The sequence below is a fragment of the Pleuronectes platessa genome, chromosome 18 (assembly GCF_947347685.1).
Source record: "Pleuronectes platessa chromosome 18, fPlePla1.1, whole genome shotgun sequence".
Taxonomy (NCBI): Eukaryota; Metazoa; Chordata; class Actinopteri; order Pleuronectiformes; family Pleuronectidae; genus Pleuronectes; species Pleuronectes platessa.
In genome coordinates, this window is record NC_070643.1 from 13,550,311 (window position 1) to 13,564,979 (window position 14,669).

At 42.8% G+C, this 14,669-nt stretch overlaps 2 protein-coding genes across 4 annotated transcripts; both read left to right on the forward strand.

The window, feature by feature from the left end:
- The first annotated feature begins 1,060 nt into the window (after positions 1–1,060).
- otud6b (OTU deubiquitinase 6B) lies at positions 1,061–5,503 on the forward strand. 2 transcript variants are annotated; one of them, XM_053446903.1, is made up of 8 exons: positions 1,061–1,325; positions 2,526–2,674; positions 2,855–2,953; positions 3,191–3,391; positions 3,540–3,660; positions 3,776–3,837; positions 3,926–4,032; positions 4,407–5,503. In XM_053446903.1, exons 1-8 carry the CDS (start codon positions 1,259–1,261, stop codon positions 4,489–4,491), a joined length of 891 nt encoding a protein of 296 aa, XP_053302878.1. In that variant the 5' UTR covers positions 1,061–1,258; the 3' UTR covers positions 4,492–5,503. The 2 variants fall into 2 exon arrangements, with proteins under 2 accessions (XP_053302878.1, XP_053302877.1); XM_053446902.1 differs by having other exon boundaries at positions 1,062–1,325; positions 2,526–2,680.
- Positions 5,504–5,638: 135 nt separating this feature from the next.
- Positions 5,639–8,549, forward strand: lrrc69 (leucine rich repeat containing 69). 2 transcript variants are annotated; one of them, XM_053446904.1, is made up of 8 exons: positions 5,639–5,880; positions 5,966–6,092; positions 6,190–6,262; positions 6,773–6,968; positions 7,119–7,190; positions 7,267–7,368; positions 7,473–7,652; positions 7,816–8,549. In XM_053446904.1, the coding sequence occupies exons 1-8, from the start codon at positions 5,707–5,709 to the stop codon at positions 7,921–7,923; spliced, it is 1,032 nt and encodes a 343-aa protein (XP_053302879.1). In that variant the 5' UTR covers positions 5,639–5,706; the 3' UTR covers positions 7,924–8,549. The 2 variants fall into 2 exon arrangements, with proteins under 2 accessions (XP_053302879.1, XP_053302880.1); XM_053446905.1 differs by having other exon boundaries at positions 7,473–7,657; positions 7,816–7,918.
- The last annotated feature ends 6,120 nt before the right edge of the window (positions 8,550–14,669 follow it).

Below are 14,669 nucleotides of genomic sequence, written 5' to 3' on the forward strand. Positions count from 1 at the left end.
GATACTCTGTAATAACGTGTTTTTAACCGATGATCAAACTACTTAAGTATAATTGCATTATTTTGTAGGAGCACATTTACAGGCTCAGTGGTAAAAGGGATATATTGGCAGAGAATGTAACTTTAAAAGAAAAGTGTCAAATCAGACTTATCAATTAATTTATTAAAAGCACATTTTCCCCTGCTAATTAGTCTATACAGTTTTTATATTGTGTTTTATTTACATTGTATATATTGGTTTATTTTTGTTGTGCACTGATTGCTGGTTGTACATCAAATTGCCCTTGAAGGATAATAAAGATTTTCTTTGCGCAGTTCGCTTCTGCGCAGGAAGTGTGCATTCCGCTTGTGCGCAGGAAGTGTTAAGTTCACTTCTTCGCAGGAGGTAAATATTTTTTTTAAAATGTGTTTTAAATAAATATATAAATAAATAAAAAAAATAAATTAATAAATTAATCCTAATGATGTGTTTTTGAGTTTGTTTCATCTAAATTGTAGGAGTTGCTGTTTTCTGTAAACTAGAATGGGCCCTTTATATTTAAATGCTTTATATTTACATCAGTTCTCTAATGTCTAGATATGGCCCATTCTACTGCTAGTACCACCGGAAACATATTTGAACATCTAACAGAGTCTTTAAAGTACTTTCATACAATACGAAATTATATTTTTGGGCTTAAAATAATCTCAAAGTTAATCAATTATCTAAATTGCTGCCAGTTAATTTTCTGACAGATGATCCATAGATTCATCAGTGAGGAAGAGGATTAGGGCCACTGTGGAAAAAACAAGTGAGTTCTGAGTTTAAAGTCAAAATTCTGAGTTTAAAGTCAGAATTCTGAGATTAAAGTCAGAACTCACTTGTTTTTTCCACAGTGGCCCTAATCCTCTTCCGTACATCAGTTTTCTAGATAGCACTGAAACTGGAAAACAGACTTCCCTCTGTCCGGATGATCCCGATGAGGTTATCCGAGGCTTCAGCTCATTAAAAGAGCCGCAGCACAGCGATGAGCCGACAGGTAGTGCTGTAGCAGCTTCAGTGACGGAGGTGACGGAGTAGAAGAAGAAGAAAGCTCCCCCCCCTGCTCCTCCGTCACTTCCGTATTAGACCATCTCAGCACGTTTTCTTTATTTTTATCTCGTGTCTGCGTTGAGCCACATTTTTATCACCGGGTTATTCTAACTCTTTGTTTATTTAATGGTTCGTTTCATGTTGCTGCTCCAGACTCAGTGAACAAAGTGAGCAGCAGCCTCCAGTCATGGAGGAGGAGACACCAGAGGAGCAGCTAGTGAAACAGCAGCGAAAGGAGAAGAAAGATCTGCAAGGTAGCTGCTGCCATTGGTTTAAAACGTTTTAATAAATGTAATAACCTTTCTCAATTGTTAGCATATGATGTGTTATTCAGTCTTCTAGAATTTAACCCAGTCTATCCACTGGCAGCAGCAGCAGTAGGAGCCATAATGTAATACGACACACTTAAAACTATGGTCATGTCAGTCTTTGGTGTTTATCATCTTGTAGTTCACAAGGATTTAAACTTTTAGGTTATAACACAAAAGTTATTCTGCACTGGCCTTTATGGATTTAAAACTTTCAAGTATCTAATCACTGCTGCCAAACCTGATCAGATATGTTTTAAATCAGCTGTTAAAGGCCTAATACCACACGTGAGAAATATGAAAAATGTTACATTCATCCCAGCACTCTTTTATTATTATTTATTGTGTCTTATTTCTTTCATCGTTTGCAATTCACACAGTTTGAGTATAGACTTGTATGTTGTTGTTCATGGTTGCTTTTTATATATGTTATATGTATGCATCTGTTATTTCCACCCACTGGTATGTACATAATTATAACATGCTATAATAGTTATAATAACTTTATTTGTATAGCACTTATCTAAACAAGGTTACAAAGTTCTTCAGATGAAAAATAATCCATGATGAAAGATGTATGAACTAAAATAAAGATCTGCAGTTCAATTTTTAAAGGCCAAATCAAAACATAATAAGGTCAAGACATTTCAAATTCATAGAGAAACCCAACAGTTCCAATAATGAGCAGCAGTTTGGTGACTGTGGAGAGGAAAACTCCCTCAGTGACTGGATGAAGCCTCATGCAGAACCAGACTCAGTGTGGGCGGCCCTTTCTGCCTTGATCGTTATGTTTACCTCTCTTCTATTATCATTAGCTCCATTTCTATTTATATCTAATATGTATTTAAGAACATTGATGGCAACTATATAAAGACATATTCCATGTTTACTACACAAAATTGGTTGATAAAGCTGGTTCTGATTCTCCTCATGCCATGTTAGATAGGTTAGCGTTAACTAGTAGAAAGAGGTTTGCAGCACATGCCTCATATCTATTATGAATTATGATGTTTACATATATTTCTTCTAACCAACTAACACATGGTGCATTAATATCACCTGGAGATGCATCGTTCTTCACGGGCCTGCATTTTTATATTTGTTCAGCTTAAATTAAGTATTGTGTTGTTTCAACTTCATTTTCAGCTAAAATCCAGAGCATGAAAAATGCAGTCCCCAAAAATGACAAGAAAAGGAGGAAACAGTTGACAGAGGAAATTGTCAAGCTGGAAGCAGACCTCAGTCAGAAACATGAGGAGGAAATCGGGCAGCTCCAATCTACACCTGCCACAAATGTAAAGGTTGGTTGACAAATATCATGGTTATGCATCAGAGTCACACTGTAAATGATGAAAAGGCATTTAGTTACTGAGCAAAACATGCAAGGGATGTATTTTTTCAAATTAGCATGTAGTTAATCATACTTGCACATAGTTTGTATATTATTTCATGCTCTCCTCACCCAATTTTTCAAGGTGGAAGAGTTGGTGAATGGAGTTGAGGCCGTGGAGGTGGAGGATAGAGAACAAGAGGAGGTCAAACAAACACGAGTATCAAAGGCCCAGAAGAGAAGGGTGAGTTACAGGTTCCTGCTCAAACAGGACAGGTTCAAAGCTGTTTGTTTTTGCCCACAGCAATTTACTCTGTCAGTGCACAGAGGAGGATGCACATGTCCCAGAATTCCAATGCACAAACCATTACATACCGAATAATAAGCAAATATCAGGACCTTACACAGCAACATGGTAACTGACTAAACCTTAACATGTCATCTATGATGCAATGCATTTTATGGAAATGATCCTCTCCAGGAAAAGAAGGCTACACAGGACAAGGAGAGGGAGAGCAGGATAGCAGAGGCCGAGGTGGAGAACCTGCAGGGGGTGAGGCACCAGGAGGGCGTGAAGCTGGCTCAGAAACTCGCCCAGCAGCAACTCCAGATCAAGGAGATCTCCTCCGACGGCCACTGCATGTACCGAGCTATTGAAGATCAGCTGGCACAGCGATCAAAGGTACGCATTGTCACTGTAGCTGTATTTTGAATACCTAATCAGAAATGTGATAAGCAAATACGGAGAATGTAGATTTGCTGCAGGGGAGAATGGTGACTTGCCGCAGGATTTACACAAAGGGAACATGTTGTGTTGTGTTTTATTCCAGGCTGGTTTAACCATGAATGTGAAGAGGCTGCGGTCTCAAACTGCCGAGTTCATGAGAGGCCATGTTGATGACTTCCTGCCTTTCCTCACCAACCCCAACACTGGTGACATGTTCACAACAGGTAACACGTTCGTCTTCCCTTCGGTTAAGTGACCAAAAATGTTAGTTACAGATATCTATTTAGAACATAAAAATGTTAATGCCCAGTATTCATACAAGCGTTTGTGGGTTTCCAGAGGAGTTTGAGAAATACTGCAGTGAAGTGGAGCTCACAGCAGCTTGGGGTGGACAACTGGAGGTTAGTTGTTTATCATTGATGCACTGTGCTGTTGCTCCTGTTGTTCTTTACAATAATTAGTTTGTTTGTCTTGTCATTTATCCTGCAGCTCCGAGCTTTGACCCAAGTTCTCCAGCTGCCGATAGAAGTGATCCAGGCTGATACACCAGCTATAAAAATTGGGGAGGAATATAAAAGCGAGCAGATCACCCTTGTGTATGTTGTTAATATGTTATTATCTGTTTTGGATGTGTGAAAATATATTTAAACAAGACACTATGGTTGGCTTTGTAACAGTTGAGCGACATTGGCAAAGCAGACAAAAAGTCTTAATGCAGGAATATAATTTAGATATAATCTGTAATCATGAAAAATATGTTTGTAAAAGGCTAAACAAAATAACAGTTTATGTACATCCCTTCATGAAATGATGTTTTTCACATTTGTCACATGATCAGCAATAGACAAACTTATTTAACTCTAATTTATGCTTAAACAACACCAAAGGATCTGATATGGCTTTATAAAATTAATTGCAGAGCTGTATCTAAGAGATTTTGACTCTGAACTTCTTGTCTTGTTGTTTACAGCTACATGCGTCACGCCTATGGATTGGGAGAGCACTACAATTCTGTGGAGCGGCTAAAGGAACCAGCCAATGCCGAGGACAGCTGAGAGACGACTCCGTCTCAGTGTGACATAAACCAGTTTGTGTGATGTGTTAAAACCAGTCACACCAAGGGCCCATACATGCAAATGTATAGCAAAGGGTGATTTGTGCTAAGCAAAAAAAAAAGCATAAATTAAATGAATGTGCTCATGATTTTACATTGGACACCCTTGGTCTAGAACAAACCCCATGGTGCCACTGCAGCCCCCCTTATGGGATGTAGTGTTGAAGAACGTACTATTAAGCAAAATCCACTAGGACAGAGGAAGAGCTGTTAATTATCCATGTCCTATGAGGATTCTAAAGGTTTGCAGTGTCTAGGAAGGAACTGAGTTGTTTGACCTGTTAACTCATATCAATGTTATTTAAATATGTACCATACTGATGAGATTGACTTGTGCCACTGCTCGATGTTTTGGTCATTCTGATCAGGAATTATTGATTGTATTTGAAGTGATGTTTTTAGTGTTGGAAGTACGGCACATAGACATGCCCATAAATTCTAGAAGAAATGCGAGGCAAGCAGTGGAAAAGGAGGGAAAAGTACCAGTGTGCACCAGTGAATACCAGTGTGTCTTCATTCTTTACAAACGCCTGACATTGTGACGTCAACCTCCGATGTTTTTCCTCTGGTTTATTATTAGGATAGCGTTCCATAATGTAATGATAGTAGATTCTATTTCTATAGAATTGTTCAAGCTTAAGCACAAAGTGTTTTCCAAGTGGAAAGATAATTAAATCAGAAACCCACGAATCCATAAAGATTTTGAAACACAATAGCTTATATACAAGAAGCAGATAAATGGATGTGCAAGTATAGTGTTTAGTGAATAGAATAAATAAAATCAGAGTGTGTTCAACATGAAAAATAAAGGATAAAATGTGGTTACAAGAAAAACATGCTCCATTAAGAAATCTATGTAATGGAATTAAACTGGTACAATGCAATTATAAACCAATGTCATGTAAAGAGAACAATTACTGTATTCCTGTAAAGTTAAATAAAAGCACATAAATGATGATCACAATCACTATAAGATTGATTAAAAATCTTTTTTAACATTTGTGGTGACGTGAACACACACTGCAGAACTGTCTCTTCACTCTCATGTCGCTAGGTGTCGCTACCGGGCAAGAAACAAATCCTAACGAAATGTCAGGAGCAGGAAGCGTCTTCTCTCCATGGAAACCCGTGGAGAAGACAGAGGTGTGTTTTACAAATGGCTGAATTCGTGGTCAGAGCTTCTCATGGCAAAGCGACGTCTCTGAGTTTGAGCTCAAAGAAGCTGAAGGAGGTTCCTCAGTGTGTTCTCTCGTTAACAAACCTGTCGGTTCTCCTGCTGAACAACAACCGTATCACTGCTCTGCCCTCACAGCTGACATCTCTCCTGCACGTGAGTCTGTGCGCTAACACTTTAAATCACCTACATCCCACCTGAGCTGGTTATGAAACATTTGTCTGTACCTAATGTCTGTAAGCTGGCAGAGCTGAATCTGGGGAATAACGCCCTGAAGGAGATTCCAGCTGTTTTGCGCCACCTGGAGTCCTTGAAGAAACTTTATCTGTTCAGCAACCAGATAACAGAAGTGTCACCGGAAGTGATGGGTAAGTTGTCAGTGTTCTACTGCTTCATGAACATCTGGCCCCAAAAAACACACAAAGATAAAAAATCTGTGTGCTTATTGTACTTTGTGTTTTTCAGCTGCCCTACGGAATCTGGTTGTGCTCAATCTGAACCACAACCAAATACAGAGACTTCCTCCAGAGATTAAAAGGTACAGGTGGTGTCCATGATGGTTCTTCATACTGTCAATGATCTATCCATCTATCCATCTATCTATCTATCTATCTATCTATCTATCTATCTATCTTTCCATCTTTCCATCTTTCCATTTATCCATCTATCATCCATCATCCATCATCCATCATCTATCTATCTATCTATCTATCTATCTATCTATCTATCTATCTATCTATCTATCTATCTATCTATCCATCTATCCATCTATCTATCCATCCATCTATCTATCTATCAAAGCTTCCTCCAATCTTCGTTTTATCACCCCAGAAATGTTGCCAAAATAACTAATTGTGACTCATTTAAAATTTGTAAATGCTTTAATCTCACGCCTTGATAATTGCAACAGTCTTTATTCGTGGCTTAACCAAATCAAATAAAAACACTAATACCTAACAGCCTTTTCATGATTTTATCTGAAGAAAACAGTGAAGTAAAAGCACAAATGAGCTAAGAAAGATGGTTTTCTGTGTTAAATACCCGTCAGTTTGAGGAAGCTTCGACATCTCAGTGTGCTGGACAATAACCTGGAGGAGGTCCCTGCTGAGCTGGGTCATCTCACCAAGCTGTCCGAGATGAACCTGACTTCCAACAAGCTGTCTCGGTTGCCTGAGCAGCTGTACCAGTGTCGAGAGCTGACCAAGCTCCACGTGGCCAGAAACCAGCTCACCAGCCTCCCAGAGGTCGGTGTTCACTGATCTGATCCTGAACTTCTGAGGATACGCTCATATACTCTTCTCACATCTAAACACAGAGAACGGGTTTCTGTCATTTTTTAACATTTCTACTCAGCAATGCTCGATTTTTTACATTTCTCATGTCACGTCACGCAGGGAATTGTGGCTCTGGAAAAACTCCAGGTTCTCGATGTGGCCGGGAACAAGTTGTCCATGTTCCCTGTTGAGGTACAACGTATTCAATTTAGGGCCAGAATGACAAAACTAACAGACATGTGAATAACTGTCAGTGTCTGCCCTGAAGTTTCACCTGCTGCCCCTGAAGGAGCTGCACTGTGAAGGCAACCGGTTTGTGCACTGTGAGCCAATGCCGTCAGTTCAGGATGCAGAAGTACTCGCATTAAAGGTAACTATCATAAAGTTTGTCCGTTATGTAAGATATCTCACAATATATCTGTTTATTTTGTAAATACTACAAAAAAAAAATCTTGTTTCATCTTTGTTTCCAAGGAACTGGTTGCAAGATTTGTGTTATGGGAGAACAGGAACAGGTTCTCTCTGATCCACAGGAGGCTTCCCAACTACCCACTTCTCACTGCTCTGTTAGCCAATGGCAGCTGTTGTGCAGTATGCCTCCGCCCCTTTCTCACCACCTGGCTGGAGTGTGTGCATTTTGTCAGTCTGAGGAAGGTGAGGTGAATGCTTTTTGTTCACTTACATTCAATTAGAGTATTGTGTGAAAACATTTAGTTAGATATTGTGAATTAAAACGAGTGTATTAGACACCCGATTATTTATATATGACCTAAAGGGGTAGAATCAGGCTTATTAATTGGTTGTGTGTGTGTTACAGGACATGAAAATGAGGAGTTCACTGACTATACCCGTCCGTGCCCTTCTCTGCTCCTACAAGTGCTTTAATACAGAAGGACACTCCTACTATGGCGTAGCTATAAGATGAATGAAGTTCATGAAAAAGGTACTAACACAACTAACCATGACCCATCACTTTTCATCACACAGATTTGCTAGCACTCATATTTAAGACCTTATGAATGAGACAACACATATCAGCAGCGGTTTGATGTGTTGATGTTCTTTCCAAGCCCTCACGATGAGATTTTCCTCTGTGGCCACTAGATGGCAGCAAATGAACGTGGTTGTTGGCACATTTAGTTGGACCCTGTTTCAGAGCTTAACTCAGTCCTCAGCTGACTTTATAATACACATTTAATGGGTGGTAAATACTGCTTTTTACACGTCAACAAACAGTGACCTAAAATATGTTTTTTATCCACACATTGTTTACCCATGCGTAAAACCTATGACCCCTGTTTTTTTCATGTTGGTTATTGTCGGTACAGGTACATGTCTGACCATGATCCTTGTAGAGAAACACCAAGCTTATCTGAAGCCTCAATCATCCCACCTAATTACTGCTTCATAAAAATGTAAACAATCTATTTACTAAAATGTTTACCCTACACATTTGACGTTTTAAATCTAGTGCTGATCGAGCTGCACTAACTGACTCCACGGATGCCCCCTATCTCTGTCTCCATCTCCAGCCAGGGGCATCTGTTCCAACCTGCCAGATAAGAGAGGGATAGAGCAAGGGAGGGAGGGAGAGAGAGAGAGAGAGAGAGAGACTGATAGAGCTTCATTTCTGGCAAATTAATTTCCCATCCACGCCTCCAGAGCTTGCTAGCTCTTTCGCTGTAGCTGCTGCTGCAGCCGCCGCTGCTGCTGCGCGTGTCTACCGACTCAGAGCCTCATGCATAATGCATCAGGTTTAATTGCAAACCCAGAAACTAATGACTTTGGACTGGTTAACAGCAGGGGAGCCATACATCTCGAGCAAACTGAATGAAGAATCAGCTCAGAGGAGAGAAAAAAAGGAGCCTAGTCCCTAATTGATGAATAATTGAAGCGGCGAGCTACAGGGCATAATTGTGACATTTTGTTTCAATCAATTTCCAAGTGGTGTGGGCGAAAGTACACTTAGAGGGAAAAGGCAAGGACAATTAATGAGAGGGAAAGGGAGAGACAGAGAGAGCGGGTGGTGATGGAAATGGACGTCGGGTCTTCGGTCATTGCAGACGTTCGCCGGGGGGGGGGGTGGGGGGGAAACACTGGACTCATTCAAACATGTCTTTTCTCTCAAGCTCCATCTCACTTTGTAAGTTCTCTGGCAAACTGTGGAACTAGAAACCACGGCAGTCTCTCTCGGCCCTGATTGGCGTTGACTGGTCAAGCAGACAAAGCGAGGGCGACAGGGCAACCGGGGCACAAAGCCACTGAATCACTTGCATGGGCAGATAGAGTCCTGCCCTGAGCTTGGTCCTTAATATTTTACATTCAGCATTTGTCGACACACTCAGTAAAGACCTGAAATGAAAGTGTGTTTTTCTTCCACCCAAAAACGTCGGAAGTTGTGCAAACATTCTTCAATCTAAAAATGGTTCTCGTTAAGCTGTGAAACTATCACCCTGGATACCGTCATTTCGCCCGTTCATTTCAGATCTGTGTGTTCAGGAGAAAAGTCAGCCGGATTACATCACTGTAGATTTGTCTCCCCAGCCTGCAGCGCTGGAAGAGCACTGTATGTTCTAAGATTACACCGACACTATTTGGTTCTCGGGAACCTTTTTACCATAAATGATACATAAGTTTACATAATGTCCTCTCGATGGAAATTCAAAACTAGTTTTAAGGGGCTGCACAAGAACACGGCTCATAAATAGGTCATTAAATAGGCCGTTTCAATCTGCTGGGACCTCGCTAATGGGTGAAAGGCCAACAGTATGTGGCTTCTTGCAGGCAGCAGATGCTGGGTCCTGGAGCAGTGGAGCAGCAGCAGCAGCAGCAGCAGCAGCAGAGGCCTCAGGACTTGTCTGTTAGCTGGTCTGGTGTCTGCTGTGGAGCTTCCTGCTTGTGTTCACACATACACACACGCCACTTTAACACGCTGCCGAAAATCAAACACAATCACTCCATCCACTAGTCTGCACTGATGGCACATCATCAAGATAACTTCCCCCCCACCCGCTTTGTCTTCATCATGTCGCTTTCACGGAACACGTAGTCGCACCCCCCCCCCCACCCAAAACCACCACCACCCGTGCAGACACACTCTTCTTCCATATCACTGGGCTGTCCCTCATGATTGCCATGTTCAGAGAGCCCCGTGTGTTTGCACAGAGCGTATCTAAAAATCCACGCACGGCTTTGATTGACGTCTATGGAAATGAGGAGGTTGCATCCTCAAAGGAGACGCCATACGGATGGGAGCAGCGCACCGACGAGAGGCATCGACAAAAGGTGCTTGTAAATTCCTGACATGCCTTGCATATGTTAATGAGCCATTCTCCTGCTCTGATATAATTACTGCGAGGGGATATTGCCTTTGGTGGAAATATCTGTCTCACATGGCGTGGCCACCTCACGGGGGCGGGAAGAAAAAAAGTAAAGAATGATAAAGTAGAGGGTGCATAAATTCTCATTTACCATTCTCGGAGGTAAAGAGAGTGATGCTGGCAAATTCGCTCAGGATGATATATTGGGTAGAAGGCACCTTGGGTTCATTACATGGCTCCTTTGTTAAAGTGCTTTCTGCAGTCTTGTGTCGTCTGTTAGGGGGTATTTAGTCTGTCTTGTCATTCGGAGCACTTACCCAGGATGTCTTCAGAGGAGCCTATGGCCGCCTGGGCTCACGTCGCATCTCGGGGCTAGAAAAAGTCAAGTGATACTGTGGCTAAAAACAGAACGCGGGATTCTGGTTGCAGGCTCCTATCGTTCTGGATATGATGAAAGGTCAAGCCTTGTCTCTGTATTTTTTACTGGGGATTCTTCGACTCCAAGTCTGTCTATTTTTATCCTGTTTCTAAATCTTAAAATTTCATTTGCTTTTTTAAACCCTGTGGTTTTTGTATAAATCCACACTTTAATGTTTTATATGCTCAGACATGTGTTTGCAGCTGGTTCCAGGAACTAACCCCGTCCCGCAGGATTTATTTTCACCAGCACTGTGGCATGCTTTGTCATTTCCAGGGGTCCATCAAAGCGTTAATGGCGGTTTTCGCCTCAGATGAAAGATCTGACTCTAGTTCCTCCTGATTTCTCCTCCTCTGTAATAGCAGAGCTCCTCCTTAGATGAATATTGTTGATTGCTGAATTAGGGGCCTTGTGACTGAAGAGAGAGAAACAGACAGACGAGTGGCCGACCAGTGTCATCACCAGTAGTGTGCATCACTCCAATCAGCAGACTCTATTGTTGTCCATCGCTGCCCATGACAGGACTTGGTATCGAGCCACTGGCACTGTACCAGAATCGTGTCTGGTCGATGGCCGCACAATTAATTCTGCTGTGTTACTAAAAGCAGCGAGCACTAGGGGGCAGTGTGGTTCTCCGCTGGCCCTTCGGCAGAGGGGGGGAGTGAGAGATGCAGTGATGCACAGCACACTGAGATGTGCCTGATGAATCTAAGAGATAGAGCAGTTAATAAAAACTAGAACAATGAGGCGTTATTGGAAATTCAAGGATTAATTGAAATCAGTGCATCAGTGCGACACGAGTGTGACTGTAGAATCTAACAAGTGCAGCCGAATGTGAGAAAAGGTGAAAGTCTTCTTGAACCCGTTGATGCGTATCAATGGAGAAAAGGGACGACACAGACGGCAGATGAACGAGACAATAGACGCACTATCTCCTCATCCGGATCAACCAACACACTCCACAAAGGAGCTTCCTCCACACGCCTGAGAAGAAGAAACAATCTGAACCAACCAGACTGGTGTTGCAGACCAGACTATAAAAAGATGCCATAAAACAAAACCACCCAAATGTAACAATCCAATAACTCGGCTTCCTCCTAATCTTTTTCTATTCGTCCACAACACAATGTAATATGAATAACAGTCTGAATACGAGCGGGGGAACTGTCAGTCCTTTGAGGCTCCAATGGAAGCAGTGCCATCCCGGAGCCGTCCCCTCATTAGGGGGAGCTCAGACCAGCGCCCGGCCGTCGGGGCCAGCGACCTCTCTGTGGCAGTTCTGGGTCGGCAACAACCACGCTGCGAAAAAACACCATTACCACGCCGCCATTTGTTGAAGGAATAAGACACTGCCGCAACTTCAAAAGAGCAGAAATAAATCTTTCATCTCGAGCGTCTTTTGAATCTCTTCGAAAGTTTCCTCATGTTCTGGTAATAACGGGGACGGAGGAGAGGGACGGGTGTTTGTGTTTGTTCGAAAAAGGACGGCTACTGTTTATTTATCCGGGGAACAGAACTGGAAGTGGGGGAAAAAGAAAACGAGGCTGAAAGAGACGTAGACGCTGCTTTTCATCGTTTGATGTTACTTCAGAAAGTTCACTCGGTGGAACGCCACGTGGTATTTTATGTGTGTTTTGATGATGGCATTGTCCAAAAGTAGGTATTTATTGTGCGTTATTGTTTTCGGTGTTGCTGTGGTTTTAATGTGACTCCTAACACTGAAGAGAATGCACATCCTTTGACATGTTCCCATAGATTCATCATTTAAACCAATCAGCTGCTGAGTTTGACCCCAGGCCATCTTTCTGCACTCCTCCATCAGCGGCTGTGATTGACGGCACATGATCTCCAAACCCAAATCTGGGGGGGGTCACGTGACGACCACTGGAGCATGCCCAGTGCAGCAGATCGGCGGGCGGGTGGGACACCAGGTAGCAGCATCTGGTCTCCGCGTTTTTCTGGAACACACCAGTGCCTGTGGCGCTGCAGGCTTGGCTGGTCGAACATCTGTCCGCGATCTGCGGGCCGGCTGGATGAGCAGACCAGCAGCCCAACCAACCGGGCCAAATGAGCGTCCTGCACACATGAATGTCCTTCAGGAATATGTGGGTTAATGTCTCTGTTATCGCAGTCTGACTCCACTCAGGCCTGTCCACCCGTGTCTTTGTATTTGCTCTTTGTTCCCTGAATAAAATCTACGTTTCTCCCCAGCTCCGTGTTTGTTGATGCTTGGTTTCTTGTGGAGCAAATGCTTTCTTTGCAGTGTCACTCGATTTGTAAAGAAGCTGTTGAAACTGAACTAGATTCCTTTTTTATTTTCATTTTAAATGAGTGTAGAAACTAACTAATTCAATATATTTGGCATTTCAAGCACATGTGGATTTGTTAAAAGATGCAGCAAGAAAATCCTTTATACTTTCATGACAAATCAATATTTTAAGGACTTGCCAAGGTCAGCAGGACTCGTCCTCCGGGGCCACGAACGTCTTAACAAAATCTCACAGCAATCCGCTGCTGGAATATTTCAGCTCGCACCACATTGATTCAGCGACCGACCGACAAAGTGAAATTGAAAGCAGCCCTCAGCTCGCTCGGCGTTTTAAACACCACAATCCTTTTAAAAGCTCCGACTCCCTGTCCATCTTGTATCTGCAGCAGATTTAAAATTCATAGGTCACAGCGGCGGAGAGAGAGAGAGAGAAAAGAGTTTAGCATCGCCGCGTTGAGAATGACAAGGACCCGCTGTGAATCGCGAGGCGGAAATCGTAACCTTGCCGGGATAATTGATGAAACTCCGGAGCCACTGGCTTGTCAATCACGCGTTCATGTGCTGTGTGCCTGTGAAGAGGAGTAAACATTTCCAAGATAATTAGGAGAGGGTTCAATCCGACAAAAGGCAACCATTTGCATGTGGTTTTAATGAATCCAAAACATTCTGTATGGGACATTGCCTTCGTGTAATTAGCATACGCTGAATTTCCTGAACAACAAAAATGTGTTAATGCCCTCAAGAGAAGCTCCAATTACTTTTAACATCGTGACAACCACACAGTTGTTTTGTATTTGTAGCTTCAATGCAAACTTCAGCTTTTCCCCTTTTCCTGTTGCTATAATATCGCAGCTAATTGACGCCGGCAGGAACAAAAACCACCGAAAAACAACTCAACACTTCACACAACCAGGACCAGTAGAAAAGAGCAGCATGATGCATGGTGCCCGCCCGTCCCCCTTCGAGTCCAGCCCCGCCGACAACAGATGGCCGTCTCTCCCACAATGCCGAGCGGTCACAGATGCCAACAGAAGAGGTGACAAACCCTCTGCAGGTGTCTGTCCCTCTGCGTCTGTGGCATGTGCACACATTTTCACCTATGTGTGTGTGTGTGTGTGTGTGTGTGTGTGTGTGTGTGTGTGTGTGTGTGTGTGTGTGTGTGTGTGTGTGTGTGTGTGTGTGTGCATCGGGGGGACAAAGAGCATCTCTCTTGCAGGGAGAGGAGAGTGTAATTGATAGCAGAGGACAACCTGCAGGAAGGAAGGGCCATCGTATGCTAAATGGATGGGTTGGCACAGACTGGCACAAACTGTTGGCACAGATGCGGCAGAAGTCAACGTTATTCACGATGGGAACTTATGTGAGGGTGTTGATGATGTCTTTTCCGAACAAGTGACTTGTGAAGCATTGTTTCCAGACGCACTGACATCTGCACGGCGACAAATATTTGAATATGAATACATATAAACCCCTCACATATACCACATGGTTGCATCGTGCATATGATACGTTTATACCTCCTTACAGCAGATATGTCCTGTATCGCTGCTTTATTCCGTGCTGCAATTTCATGAGTGGCTTTGACTGCACTGGGCAATCTGTTCCCTCTCCCCATGTGCCGGCCAGGCCAGGTGCGGTGGTTGGCAAGGGCTCGCAAGGCCAGG